We start from the raw sequence: 14,777 nt of genomic DNA on the forward strand, positions 1-14,777 counted from the left end.
ATTAGTGTTGATCTAGTGAAACTATTCAATTAAGATTGATCCAAGGATGAAGATCATTTCCTACCCTTCTAACTAACTCTAAGGAGGTGTTTGGGATTGCTTATAAAAACAACTTATTAACTTATTCTCTTGTGACACCGGTAATAAGCACTTTTGGGTGTTTGGATAAACAACTTATACTGGTGTCAAACCGGTAATAAGAAGTTTTTGAAGAAGTTAAATCATTCTGACTTATAATTAGTTGATAAGGACTTTTGTAGAAAAATACAAGTTGTTTCAAATAAGCAATCCCAAACACCTCCTAATTCTCACTCGAACCCACCGTACTAATTAAATTGCTAATGGTTATATTTGGTTGGTTGTACTGTATAAGTATACAAATTTGGGTGTTAGATTGTATTGGAAGTCGCATATCATGATAGTACCATAGTATCGACTTATTTATTTTTTATTAGTTCTTTTTTATATTTTTAATGTTTTGATATTAAACATTATAGTTTTATTTATTTTATTGTGTTTGAATATTTGCATGTTTTATTTTCCTTGTAGTTAAAACTCCTTACACATCACGTGTCCCCTGACAACGCTGCATATCATTCGAATTTCGAATAAAACGGCAAGTTTTCATGTATGTAACGTGAAGTTGTGCAAAACCAATACCAGCACATACCACCCGGAAAAACTTGGTACGAGTTAATTCAGTACGAAGTACAATTAGTTGGTACACGGTTATAAGATTTTACATAACAATTATAATTGGTTGGTACACGGTATTAGATTAAAAAAAACTTGGTATCGTACCAATTATAATGTGTTGTAGATATGAGAATTTTCTTAACGAGTCTAGCTTATACAAGTTTTTTGAACGATTATTGACAAGAGGTGTATGATAAATTATTGTATGTGATTATTGGAGAGACTGAGATGAATTAAATCACTGTACGTGATTATTGACAAAAAACCAATAAAAGGGTGGTTGTGGAAAAGGGTTTTATACAATTTTTATATCATCTGTCATATTGGTCTCACAATCATCATAAAAAATATGCATGCCGTCATAAAGCAAGGCATGCTAGACCTTGTAGAAGCTACACCTTTTCTTCTGTTACGACAATTCAACAAGGACATATATCATGCGGTTGTTATTTAAGGAATACCTAAAATGTTTCTTGTAAACCGTATAGAAATCCTAGATACACCTTCAATATCTCGAAAACGCCCTAGGCTTCGTATCTTAATACACGTATTTGATTTGTGCAAAGCTATTGAAGGTTGACATAAATCTTTATATCATATGTATAGGGGGCCTTCTTTTGAGAACTCTCTAAACCATGAGATCCTTGAGAACAACGTATCATATGATGAATACCCTATATATACACCCACACAAATCATTTTTATTACAACTCGATAAATCAACCGATTCTAAACAATTTAAATTAACTTATATACCAAAAATCAAAAAGTAATACGGTAAAAAAGTAAAGAAAATCAATAATCAGCTTACAATGACCACACCAAACAGCTGGGTACGGCTGTGCAAATAATCCCATACCAAAACAGCTGGATATGGCTATACGAATAAGCCATATCTTTTATGCAGCCCATTAAGCTCCTAACGAACAGCCTCTAAGACATGCCACAGACTTAACATGACATCAACAGCGAGCCTTTTGGAACAATGGTTCTAAGTGGTCATTGCTCATTGCTAGATGTCACATTGTATAGATTGAGAAAAGCAATGAGTTTGAAATTATAAGCAATTAGTTATTTGAGCACCAATGTATATGATCCCACAAAAGGGTGGGAGAGAAGTCAAAAATGTAAACCCAATATCTCATCATCATCATCTAACTCTAACCCTTTTCCATCTTCCAAATACAAACTCAAGACCTCACCAGGAAAAGAAAATTATCACAGCCAATCCAAACGGTTGCAGAATCCGTTCGACATTCTACCCGTAAATGGCCGTCTTTCAATTCCGAATCCTCTCATAGAAGTAAAGGTATGCCATGTCTTTTGGAGGATTTTTAGAAATACCCACTTTATCGTCGTTAAAGATCACCCATCTTCCTTCTTTGTACACGTGAGCAACGTAGTGCCCACACTGGGTCGAGGTACCAATGTGGCTCACTAGTCCAAAGAGTCGGTATTCTGCAACCAAAACCCCGAAAATTAAAAACGTCAGAGACCGTTAGCCCTCTAAAGCTCCCATTTACAACAAACGTAACATTTAGGGTTTTCACAGAAAACCAATCAAAATGTTCCCCTTTTGGACTTCATACCTAGGAGAACCAAGATTTTTAGAACAAACTCATTAGTGTATAAGCAGAAAGTGGCACACCCCTAGGTGTAAACGAGTAGAGCTTTTCACGAGCTACTCAAGCTCGAGCTTAATAATTCTCGACTTGAGACTATATCGAACACAAAATAGAACCCTTTTAACTTAACGAGTCAAGCTTCATAAAACCAATGTTTGACTCGGCTCATTTGAAAGCTCGATTACATATCTCCAGTCGAGCCGAGCCATTCGAGCATCTACTTTTTCGAGCCAAACATGGTTATAAGTTGATAAATAATACAATAAAAATATAAAAATTATAACCTCAAGCCAATAAACAAGTTAATCGAACGCGAATATGAGCCTGTAAACGAGCATCGAGCTCGATAACTCAAAAAATATTCGAGCTTGAGCCCTACATTGAAAAATTCTCGAGCCTGGTATAACTTTCAAGCCGAGCTCAAATAACCTACTATTCGGCTCGGCTCGTTTACACCCCGCACACCTTTTACCTCTAGTTTAGGCAGAGTCCATAAGAGACATATAATATGCCAATGGTGTACAGAAGTCAACATTTTAATGTTGTTGGATGTAGAGATGTACATGGCCCAGGCCTTTTCGGGAATAGGATCAATCCTTCCCAGCCAGTTCTCAGCAAGCAAAAAAGGTATGGGATTTTTTAGGCCCGGTCCAGGCTTTAGGGTTGAAAAATGGCCCGATCAGGCTTTCAGGCTTAACCAGGCTTTTCAGGAACAACTTTTTTGATAAGGCCGACAAGTAGATTTTCGCCATTTTTGATTTCGTACCAACAAGAATGCAAGACTTTCTAAATAAAATATATTTATAAGGAGGCAACTCTAAATATACATATTTATATATAGAGGCGTAAATCATTTAAGAACTCCAAAATTTGTGAGATCCGTGAGAACTTCTACCTTAAGGTTATGTTTCACATGATTTCTTTCCATCTAAGTATAGTATGTGACGTATTGATTAACATATATGTGTTTCACAATGTGTGCGTCAAATGTATTCATTTCACAATGTGTGCGTCAAATGTATTCATTTCACAATGTGAAACTTATTTACGTGCAATTTTTGTTTCACAAACACAACAAAAAGGATCACATTGTGAACTGAGTACATGTGAAACAATCATATAATGAAACAAATACATGTTAGTCACTACATTAAATTCTAGCTATAGATAAAAAATATCACATGATGCACTAGTTCTCAAGGTTATCACAATTTCATGGGTTCTCAAAAGAAGGTCCTCCCTTCACACACACACACACACATATGCATATACGAACGATTAAAGTATGAGGTACTAACTTCCATCCCCATCAGGCAATGTGGCATCCACAGTAGGTCCACTGCTTGATGTGGCATCCATATCCGAAGGACCAGACGCAGTCGGGTTAAATATCCAATCCGTCGCTTTCTCAATGTCGCCACCCTGTAACACAAATCAGATTAAAACTCGTGATCTAATAACTAAAGAAAAGCGACAGTCTGGCAGAAAAAGGAAAAGGAATTACCGATGCCTTCAACGCCTTCCGAGCTATCTCTTCTTCAAATCCAAATGACACAAGTGTAGCCACTTTTGATGGATCAACCTCATTGCTTTCAGCCTCTTTGTGAATGGGAGCATCAATGTCTAAAAAGTTGAGGGATAAAGATGGAACCCATCAAAAAATGTTGTTCAACTTAGCATAGGGTGTGCAAAACCTGAATGGTCTGAAACCCGAATCCAAACCTGAACCGAAAATAAGATGTTTGTGCAAAACCAGAGTGCCCCGAAACCTCAAAATCCAAAACCCGATTTTTGGAAGATATTTGGGTTCGAGTTGGGTTTATTTTTGGCCACCCGATTCGTCCGAAAACCCAAAATATATATATATATATATATATATATATAGATTATGTATAATTTTTAAATATATATATATTTATTTGTCTAATTATCTTTTGAAAATTCTAATTCTAGGCGACCGTACTTTTTTCTAATTCCTAAACCTACTATCAATTTCATCAATCCTTTCTACTAATTGAATTCATTCTCAAAATCGATTAAATATATATAATTTTTGCATATAACTATACACAAACCTGACCAATCCCCACCCAAAACCCGACCAACCCGAACCTGAAGCAATTCGAAATCCAAAACCCAAAAATCGAGGCTTGGTTTCCATATCCAAAATCCGATCCGATTTTTGGTTTGCCCACCCGAACCCGTCCGACCACCAGATGCACACCTTATTTGCGTAAGTACAAAGAAAGTGATAAAAAGAAAATGCAATTGAAATGAAACCTGGATCGTCCATATGGGAAAGTAACCAGTTCATTGCCTCTTCCACCCCAGCATTTGAGGTGTTGATTGCAGCCTTTTGACAATGAAGATGATTAAATCCCATTGATGCAAGTTGGGAAACAATATCTTCATTAGGCAAAAGCTTCTCTGACTCTTCCTGGCCGCCAGGGCCTACATGGTAGAACAAAGTATACCAGGTTAATATATCTCCAAATGTCCTTCCTTGAGCACTTCAAAAAGAATTATGAAACCGAACGGATAATACAGATCTGCCTTCCACATATCAAAAGCTTTTAAGATACACATGTGTAAACATACATATTTGTAAAAAGAGGTTGCAGAAAAAAGTTCACTTAATAAAAGCCCAATAGGGGTATGTTTTTTTCAAAAGCGCGAAAAAGCCCGATCGAGCCCATTTTCAAACCCAAAGCGTGAATCTTTTTTCGCTTACTGAAAACAGGCTTGAAAGGCCCAGGCTTGAAAAGCATGAATCTCTACAGACTTTTTTTTACCACAAGCTGTAGTAATACGAGGATATGATGAAAGAACAAAATAAAGTAGTGCCGGATACTATATTACTATGTAAGATCGCATACATACCACCTTCAGGTAACAACTCTTCGCCTGGCTGAAGACCTTTGCTTCGCATGTGACTAATGTCTATGATGTCATCAACGTCTATGTAGACATCTGCAAGCCCACCGAAAATGTCGACATGAATGATAAAAGATCAACACAAAGTGTATCTTCATATTCAACAAGGTAAGAGAGAGAAGCATATAGAAAAAATATATATATACCAAGCTTCTTTGGCACCCAACCAGCTTCCATAACAAATTTCCTCATATGCAGCACCAGATAATCAGGAAATGAAGTCAAGCCTGCAGTTCTATTGGGAGGAGAAGGCAGCAACCAGAAAAAGTTAAAAGCAAGAAGAATGAGCTCCACCTAAACTTTTATTGAAAACATATATTTTAAAGATAGCCATAGAAGACACAAATGAAAAATGTACGCCAATAAGAACCAGAGGTTTAAAGCATATAAACAAGAATGAAAAGTGTTACAAAGTAAGCTAAAAGATGCACGGACAAGGGAACCATTAAAAATCTAATCATATTGTGGATGGTAGCTAGTACGAGCATGCAAGAGATAACAATTAACAACTGCTGATACAAAAATCAGCATTTGATCAAAACTGAATATAGAGTGCGATTAGCACGTGCCTAAAACATAACTCGGGTAAAAGTTTAGATACTTCAGTACAGTTATTCTGTTTTTATATAACACAATTGTATTTTTTTAATGTTTCTTCAATTTTGTATGTTTGGTTGGTTTTCCATCAAATCCTGTATGGATAAAGTTGTCTGTGTGGATTAATCTGTCTGTATAGATTGAGAAGGTTTTTGTTTGGGAGGGTCTTTCATAGATGGAAGGAGCGTGTTTTTTTATTGGGAGGGACATGTTCGGAGAAAAACTTGACTTTCTGCATAAAGCTCCTATCTAGAAGCTTACTGAATAAGCCACTTTCAATACCATTAAGACACTAAAAACAGTCATGTCTAGCTGACCCAATAAGCTGTGAGTATCATTAAACTCATTAAGCTGCCAACAAACAGGTCCTAAGTGAAGAAAAACATGACAGTGAGAAGATACAAGTCTAAAGGCTAATGAAAAGCTGGCAGAAGACAGAAAGCTTACTTGATTGCAGTTGTCTTGGCGTTTAATGCGGTACTATAGAAACCTGGCACCTCCTCTGGAGCAGAAAAGATATTCAAGCAATCACTTAATGGCACCCTTGGGCGTACAATTTCATCAGAAGACCTGTTAGCAGTAAAAAAATCTTGGCATGAATCATCAGCTTTAAGAAAAGATCAATAAAATAGCCACCCAATCCAAGCTATCCGACTTACATCTCCTTCCCCTCTGCCTCTTCCCGGGCCTTCAATTTGTGAAACTCTTCCAACTCCTCTAAAACACAAATGATCAATAAATAAAGTTAGAGATGGCTTCTTTCCGGCAAAGTAAGAAGTTCAACATTAGGCAGTTAAGGGAAGAACTCACTTTTGTTAGTAGCCTTCTCAAGGGGAATACTCAAGGAAAGAATGTAGTCATGCCTTTTATTGTAAGCAACCTTCCCAGAGGGACATTGCAGACGCTCTTCGATGCCAAACTTGAAACTCCTTCCGGGATCCAGTTCAGGCTTACCAGCATTGACTCGCTCAACTTGGTCGATCAAATGTAGAAAAAACTCTAGCGCATCCTAAAGATAATTTCGTGTCAGTCATCTACAAAATAAATATGCTAAGAGAAAAAGAGAAAGAAAAAAAAACAAATTGCAATTGAGAAGCAAAGTTCAAATCTTTATAGTATTAACAAGAAGTACGAGGGTGAAAATCAGTCATAGTTTGAGGTAAACAATTTGCTGACTGAAATGCAAAATTAGAATCTAGAGACTTAAATGCTGAGAAAAAACAAAAAAAGGATGCAGATCAAATATCTTTCATCATTTACAACTTGAACGCATGCAATTTCATGAGTACACAAGTAACATAAACTGAAAACTGAGGTCAAACAAGAAATGTTGCATCATGTGGTACTTGTCATCAATCTACTGACCCCACAAATGAAAAATGAACTTGGCGTCTATTATTTCTAAGAGCATCTTTAACAAATACACCAAAATGGAGAAAGTATAAGTGTATGTGAAAATCTCCAAATTTAGAGAACACCCAAAATATGATTACAACGAGAGAATTTTTTTAAAAAATATATTCCCACCAATAGGAAACTTGAACTAAATATTTTGAGAGAGAAATAATATTTTATTAGATGAATGAAATATTTTAATAATATAATCAATGTTGTATTCTCCAAAATGGAGAATCTGCTGGAGCTGAGTGTATTTTTGTTTTAAATATTTTGAAGTTCCATTCTCTATTTTGGGGAAATTTTGGAGAATTTGTTGGAGATGCTCTAAATATTGGATGTACCTGCTGGCGCATGGTTGAAAATTCAGGATGACTGGCTGCAATTACTGCCTTGAACATTCTGGGACGAACCCCTTCCTGTTTCTAAAGAAGGAATGTAACAAAATTGCAGAAGATAAGAACCAGTAAGAAAACATAATAAAACAACAGGAATATAAAAAATAGGATATCCCATAAATTAATTCATTGTATGTTAGAAAACATATATGAACCTGCAAATTGGAAAAAAAGGAATAATAAATCCAGTCAGAAACTTACAGCATCTTGCGATGAATCCGCAGCATTTGCTACATCATCTTTCTGGAGAATTAACACTTATTGGTTAAGGCACAATAAGAGATTAGAAAGGCAAAATAAAGCTAAGTTACAATAACCAACCTACCTGTACAGCTGGAACTGAATATTTACCAGAAAGCAAGCCATTAGCAAGTTTCGTTCTGCCAAACAAAGTAAAAATACTTTTAAGAGAAGTGACAAGTAAATTCAGGATGCACGAATCAGAAAGTGATTGCAAATCTCTCATAATTGAAGTAACATGTTAACACAGTCCACACACAAAAGAAAACCAAAGAGACTCGGGGGCTGTTTGGTTGATTTTCCATTGAGTTCTATACGAATAAAGTTGTCTGTGTGGATTAATCTATCTGTATAGATTGGGAAGTTTTTGTTGGGAAGGGTTTTTTCATAGATAGAAGGAGCGTGTTTTTCAATTGGGAGAGCAGATTTCAAAAGAAAAAAAGTTGGCTTTTTACATAAAGCTCCCCCTACAAGCTTACTAAATAAGCCACTTTCTAGATCATTAAGCCATTACCAAACAATCATGTATAGCTGATCAAAAAAGTTGAGTCTCATTGAACTCGTTAAGCTGCTAACGAACAGACTCTAAATATATCCCATACAGATATAAGGTATGGGGTCTCTGTCACAAGAGATATAGAGGTTGTTTCCAAAATGACCCTGTTAACACAGAGTCCATATAACAATATTTTATTTTCCATTTACTATGATTGACATATTCTTTTCTTTTACAATTGCATATCAGATAATTTGTGCACAATATTTATGCAACAATAACCAAAGAATCTAGTTATTTACTAATCCAAAAAGTGCAGTAACACCCATGAAAAAGTACTTTCACAAAAATCAAATTACAAAATAAAAGAACATACTTTTATATCAGACTAGTGATCAATAGTTGTCCCCTCTTCTATCGGTACTTCACATGGTCCATGTGTAACTTGAGGAAATAATTTGATAAGAAACAAGATGGTATCTAATGTATCTTAAATGTATTTTCATTGCAACTTTAACCCTAGGCTTCAACATGTAAATCATAATCAATGATTACACTTGTGATTTGTAAGTTTTGGAGATATTCTAAGGGAGCTTTTACTTTGAGGAAATGGTTTTAAGGGATTTGGATTTCATGGAAGGATTTGGAATTGGAGGGATTTGGATTTGAAATCATTGATGTGTTTGGTTTGTAGGACTTGGAAAGGAATTGAATTCCATTATGTATAAGAAAATTATAGATAATTATATTAAATTACCTTTTTATTAATTGATTATTACAAAACAAATGTTTTTAACATAATTTGAACCATTGTTACATACAAATCCTATGAAAACCCATGAAATACCAACCAACCCCATGGGATTTCAAAATCTTATGTATGTGGGATTTCCAGAATATACTTCAGACCAAACATGGGATTGGAATGGATACAATTCCAAATCCAATCCAATCCCATAAACCAAACAGGACCTAAGAGACATCATGAATTGGATACTTACAATTGCATATTTAGGTCTACTGTTGGATCAGCAGGAGCAGTATCAAAAGCCGTTTTCAAGTTTTGGTTCATGTAGTACCTGGCAGGGTTGAAGAAAAAAGATAAGAAACAGAAGCTCAAGGTGTCAAGACTCTCCTTTTCCATGAAGAAGCAAAATAATCATTCAAACTCCTCAAAAGCGATGGGATACAGACCGTGAACAAAATGAATGAGTTGAAAAGACAACTTGCATGGTTGCAGCCAAATAGCAGCTGCAAGAAAACAAGGTGGAACCACAAGATATAAGAAAAAAATGAATGAATTTTCATAGGAACTTCATCTAATGAAACAAAATTACCTGTTACCGAGATTAACAAGTCCTGTATACCCAGGTCCAACAAGTGGTTCAACCTCCTGTCCACTTTCTTGAATCCGATTCCAGTCAAAGTTGGTATTCTGGTCAAGTTCTTTTTCAGCTGTTGTCATTTCTGTCTGAATTTTTTGGAAGTCAGATATCAACATGTATGTCAATGTTGCACCCAAAAGACAATAGTCCAAAAGACAATAGTATAACCATCCAACCAGTGTTTATGAACATGCCACTACCAAACCTCGAACAACGAATTTCTCCATTAAAAAATATTAAAACTATCGAGAAGGCAAAATGCTTTATACCAAACCAAACGTAGCTAGCATATCCCACTCGCAGAATAGGGTCTGCAAGAGGTAAGATGTATACAGACCTTACCTCAACCACTAAGATTGAGAGGCTGTTTCCTTGAAGACCCGTGGCTTGCGCATGACGCATGGGTGTGTGCAAGCAGTCAAAAAGATTGGCAAAATGATTTATAGATGTATTAGATAACATATAAATGCTACCAGCTTTTTACTGCCGATTTCGAAAGTGTATAAAAATTGAAATGTGAACAAGATGATATCCCAATGTATCTCCGCTGCAACTTTAACTGTAAGCTTGCACTTATAAATCATAATCAATGCCTACACTTATCATTTGTAAGTTTTGGAGATATTCTCAGACGTTGTGAATTGGTGATGACCAACATCATAGTAACACGTGCTGCATATGTACTTAAGATGTAGGTTAAGTGTTGTCCCTGTCGCCAATCTGTGATGACGTTGGGCCATAAATCTTAACAGTGTTCACACTGTCCAAAATGTGAGAACTCACTTATCCAAATATGGACCATCATACTACCTCATTTGGACAGCTGCAATAGTAATTACAACTTTCCAGTAGAGCACTGCCCTTTATACTGGAGGACTTCAGACGGCAAGAAATTAGTTCTTTTTAATCTTAACATAAAGGAAGGAGAGATATAGAGTTAAAATAAAGTAATCAATCAGGCTCACTTTTCTCCAATGAAGTCGTATGTTTTACATAAATTAGTTCATAAGATACATCCGTAAGTTATACAAAGAAGTACTTTGTTGGGCACGAGTAAAAAGATTGAAAGGGACTAACCTTTTGCAAGGAAGAAAAATCAATACCAAAAAAGGCCAGATGCTCCGCCAGAAGAGGATCAGTCACACTTTCATCCTCCGGATAAGAAAAAACGTCTGAGCTGCCAAAAGATGGAAGTCATAATTATATTTGAATAAAGATGAAGTTCAAACCAAAAAAGTTAACACTATTTGCTTAATAAGCTCTTTACAGACTATAGACCATAAACAGTAAACTTCTTGTTGTTAGTAATAACAAAGAACAGCAGTAGGAACACAATGCTACATTGGTCTTGCCAATAGTTAATCATGGCACGACACAATTTCCCCACAATGGTATTGTCAAGAAATGGGATTTACAATTCAACGAGCATAGGACTTGGCATTCTTCTTAAACAAGCTCGCATTACCTGCTCCTTCTAGATCAGAAGTTATTGTCCCAAGCTTCACAGCAAGAGGATAGCGAGTTTCATTGTAATGATCAATAGCATGGTTATTACCACCACTCCCATCCCAAAGTTTGCGACCACAGAGGATCATTCCATCGGTTAAATTCAACCAAAGATTGTCAGTCTTATCACACTTCGCACACTTCCACCCAGATGGAGGTATGATGACACCATTATCTATTTGTTTCAGGGTCAAAGCATATTCACTAGTTTGCTTTTTATCAGCTGTCCAAGACGCAACTTGCTCCTTCCGCTCAGCACCCTCCGCGATTAAAATTGCATCAACTGCCAACCTTACCTGTGCAGAAACAAGAATGAGCCTTTGTATAGATTGCACAAGTCTGGAACTAAAAATCTCCCAAATGAGAAAAGAACAAAGGAAAGACAAATGCAGAACCATGAAATAAAAACAAAGAAAAACCTTCTCAGGCAGTGCCACTGATGGAAAAGGAAAAGTCACATAATCTGGTAAAATTACTATGTTGTAAGTTTCATCATATTCGAGTTCTTGATTATCAAAGCCTCCATCGATACCTACAAGAATAAGCCATACAAATGAAATCAGGCATGCAAGTTCAATTCTCATAAAGTGCATTAACAGCTTATTAATAATATTTGATGGTCTTCATTACTAACTCCACACATACCAGAAGGTTATTGGCTGGCATGCCAACAAGATGGAATTCACTTCCAGTCTGGACCCCACCCTAGCCGGCTACCAGAGAAGAATGACTGATGGAGTTGCATAAATAAGCTTTTCTAAGTGGTGCATGAGTCTTTTTTTAAGTACCTAATATTTATATACGGCAAATGAAACTCATTCACCCCCCCCCCCCAATGTTTGGTGATGTTGGAACCCTTGACCTCTAGAAGGTTAGGTTACCAGATACTGCTAGGCCAGAGGCCCTTTGGTAAGATCTAGTACCATGACCTCAAAGCGATGCATCAGTCTTGTTTATACTACATTAGAGTATGAGACAATTTACATGAAAACTGTGAAGCAAAATCTAGTACCATGATTTTTGAATTCCATAATGCAGTTTGTTTTTAATCAAAAGTGATGGAAGATTTGAAAGCCAGGTGACATGCTACATACCAGTAAAACATCAAAGCAGCAGAAACAATATGTGCACTATACTATCAAGAAGATAAGTCAGAAGCTCAAAACCCTGGTGCAAAATTATAAGTTAAAATTATTGCATGGCTGCACCTACTAGTACCCTTTTTTAAGATGGTTTTGCCAGGTAAACATGTTTCGACCACAAGTGCCTCAGGCTTGCAAGAGACCTTTTGAACATAATTGTTTAATATAAATTTCATATACGACAATGCGGTAAACCAGAAATTGGAGAGATTGCCAGTGATGAAGATCCTAAAATACTATAACCACTACAGTTTTTCTCCTGCTATGGGAACGGAAGATCCTAGAAGCACAGCTCTTAACCACCCACTTCAGAATCCAATTCAAGAAACTAATACAATTTCAAATTTTTCTATGCTTATTCCGCTAGTGGTGGAACGCATTGTATTTTCCCATACATGATTCACTTGTCAATAGGATTCATACACCATGTTGTGTACATGATACCAAAGTTCAGGACCTAAACATCTACTCAAACTTTTGAGATGATTACGTTAGATGCTATCAAAGTGACTTCAGTTAAAATAACAAAAATTGCTACAGTCGATACCTATAGCCAAGAGAGTAGGTTTCTTCAAAGGTCTATCTTCAGGAATCGGCTTCTTCGTTTGTTTTATATGCAAATAAACCGGGTTACCAGTCTTCTCAAAATTCCAGCCAACATAATCCTTCCCAAAGGCAAGAAACGTGTTCATGTCAACAAATAATCCACCTTCAGATTTCTGAAGCAACAGAAACACATGTTATGACAAATCAGAAAATCAGGTACCCAAAAGAAAAAAGAAAATCAGGTACAACTTCACATAGTGACACAATGACACAATGCATCATTACAAAAGTGATTAAAAATAATGAACACTTCAAATGAAATGCATAGGAGTTCCGGTACTTGCAAAATACCAATACTTTATTAAAACTTTATAGTGTTACAACCAATGATACGTCTGACATAGTGACATTATATACGAAGTTCAAAGCAAAAAACAGTACTTCAACTTTACATATTAAACAGATCACTTTGCAATTTTGGAGTTAGCTTGAATTACAAATTTCTATCAACATGAAGTAAGCTTCATAGGCAGTTGCCAAGTTCCAAGAAAACCGAAATACTTTGCATTTAGAAAGTATTAGGATTGGCATCGGAAATTAAAGCGTAGCTCCTAGGAAAGACCTGTATCCAGTGAACCGTGGTATCAAAAAGCTAGAAAGAGAAAACAGTATCACTAAGAATGATTAAGTTCTGTAAGAGAACAGTAGTTATGTCTATATGCAAGACAAGCAAACCATCTTACTAAACCCTATAGTTGCAAACTAGTCACCATTTACTGGTTCACCTAACTAAGTTTTTCATCAATTCCTATTTTATCTAGTTTCATAAGCTATATTTCACACATCATCTGTGCATACAAACCAGGAAAACAGGATAATAGAGACAAAAGGTTTAAACAGGGCGTCCAAACAAACACAAAATACTCTTTGAACGAATGCAAGTCCCCAGTACCATAACATTCTTGCATTCGAAAAGTACTACTTTCAAATATAAAACTTAGTGTAGCTCTCGTGGAGGATATGTATCTCACAGTCTCAAACGAATTACACACAAGAAACCGTTTCGCTGTGAATCATGATATGGTCATAAAGCAATAATTATCCATATATACAAAACATGCATACCATCACTCTAGGCCTTGTAACAGCAAATTAGTCAAATTACACAACCCTAATCTTTCCCAAATTAAGAAATTGCATAAAACCCTATTTAATCCAGTTATCATAAACCTCATTTCAACATCGTTGAAACAAAGAAAACGGAAGAAACAAAAAAACTCACCGGAGTATCGAAACTGATACAGCATTCCTGCTTGTAAATGCGATTGGTAGGCTCCGGAATACGGACCTTTGACAGATTCGTTCGGAGAAGTTCCATCTCCATATAATTTCGTTCAAATGGATAGCTCCTACTGTTTAGATGATCGAAGAACGATGGAGTGAAGCTGGAAGTCGCTGTGTATTCGTTGCCCTAACGTTTATGGAAGCAACTCTGCGCCGAAATGGAGACCTCTGTGTTTGTGTTTCTAGGAAAGCAGTCCTTCCAGTTCAATTCTACACGCCAAATTAAAGTATTGATTCGTGGTTTTTTCCATTTTTGGTCCCTGTAATTTACACAGTTTTGCATTTATGATCTTGTTCTTTTGGTAATATCTTTTTTAACCCTTGTATTTAATGAATTATCTTGGTTTCTTCCTCAAAACTTTTTTGTTTAAATTTTAACATTAAAATCAAACAGGGCGAGTGTAGGTATTCATCAAAACTAGGGGTGAACGTAGGTTGAATTGGGTTTGTTGTATTTCGATCTAGGAAATCAA

General features: G+C 36.1%; 1 protein-coding gene across 3 annotated transcripts; it reads right to left on the reverse strand.

Annotated features, from left to right (window-relative positions):
• Nucleotides 1–1,731: 1,731 nt before the first annotated feature.
• On the reverse strand, nt 1,732–14,471 carry LOC112500280 (ubiquitin carboxyl-terminal hydrolase 14). 3 transcript variants are annotated; one of them, XM_025103719.1, is made up of 20 exons: nt 14,243–14,471; nt 12,962–13,133; nt 11,692–11,804; nt 11,232–11,568; nt 10,844–10,938; nt 9,719–9,852; nt 9,576–9,632; nt 9,383–9,460; nt 7,971–8,025; nt 7,847–7,888; nt 7,592–7,672; nt 6,663–6,861; nt 6,512–6,569; nt 6,300–6,422; nt 5,402–5,490; nt 5,205–5,291; nt 4,602–4,772; nt 3,826–3,944; nt 3,620–3,743; nt 1,732–2,154 (listed from the first exon to the last, which is right to left on the reverse strand). In XM_025103719.1, exons 1-20 carry the CDS (start codon nt 14,342–14,344, stop codon nt 1,976–1,978), a joined length of 2,415 nt encoding a protein of 804 aa, XP_024959487.1. In that variant the 5' UTR covers nt 14,345–14,471; the 3' UTR covers nt 1,732–1,975. The 3 variants fall into 3 exon arrangements, with proteins under 3 accessions (XP_024959487.1, XP_024959486.1, XP_024959488.1); XM_025103718.1 differs by having other exon boundaries at nt 5,202–5,291; XM_025103720.1 differs by lacking the exon at nt 9,576–9,632 and having other exon boundaries at nt 5,202–5,291.
• Between the last annotated feature and the right edge of the window lie 306 nt (nt 14,472–14,777).

The sequence above is a fragment of the Cynara cardunculus genome (genome assembly GCF_001531365.2).
Source record: "Cynara cardunculus var. scolymus isolate 2C chromosome LG 17, CcrdV1, whole genome shotgun sequence".
In the NCBI taxonomy this organism is placed as follows: Eukaryota; Viridiplantae; Streptophyta; class Magnoliopsida; order Asterales; family Asteraceae; genus Cynara; species Cynara cardunculus.

Excerpts from the sequence above, each read along its gene's own strand:
- LOC112500280 (XM_025103718.1), bottom strand. The coding sequence starts at position 14,344 with ATGGAGATGGAACTTCTCCGAACGAATCTGTCAAAGGTCCGTATTCCG. Across the intron at positions 6,570-6,662 it reads TGAGAAGGCTACTAACAAAA|AGGAGTTGGAAGAGTTTCAC; the intron begins GTGAGTTCTTCC and ends TTTGTGTTTTAG. Across the intron at positions 3,744-3,825 it reads GGAAGGCGTTGAAGGCATCG|GGTGGCGACATTGAGAAAGC; the intron begins GTAATTCCTTTT and ends TTTGTGTTACAG.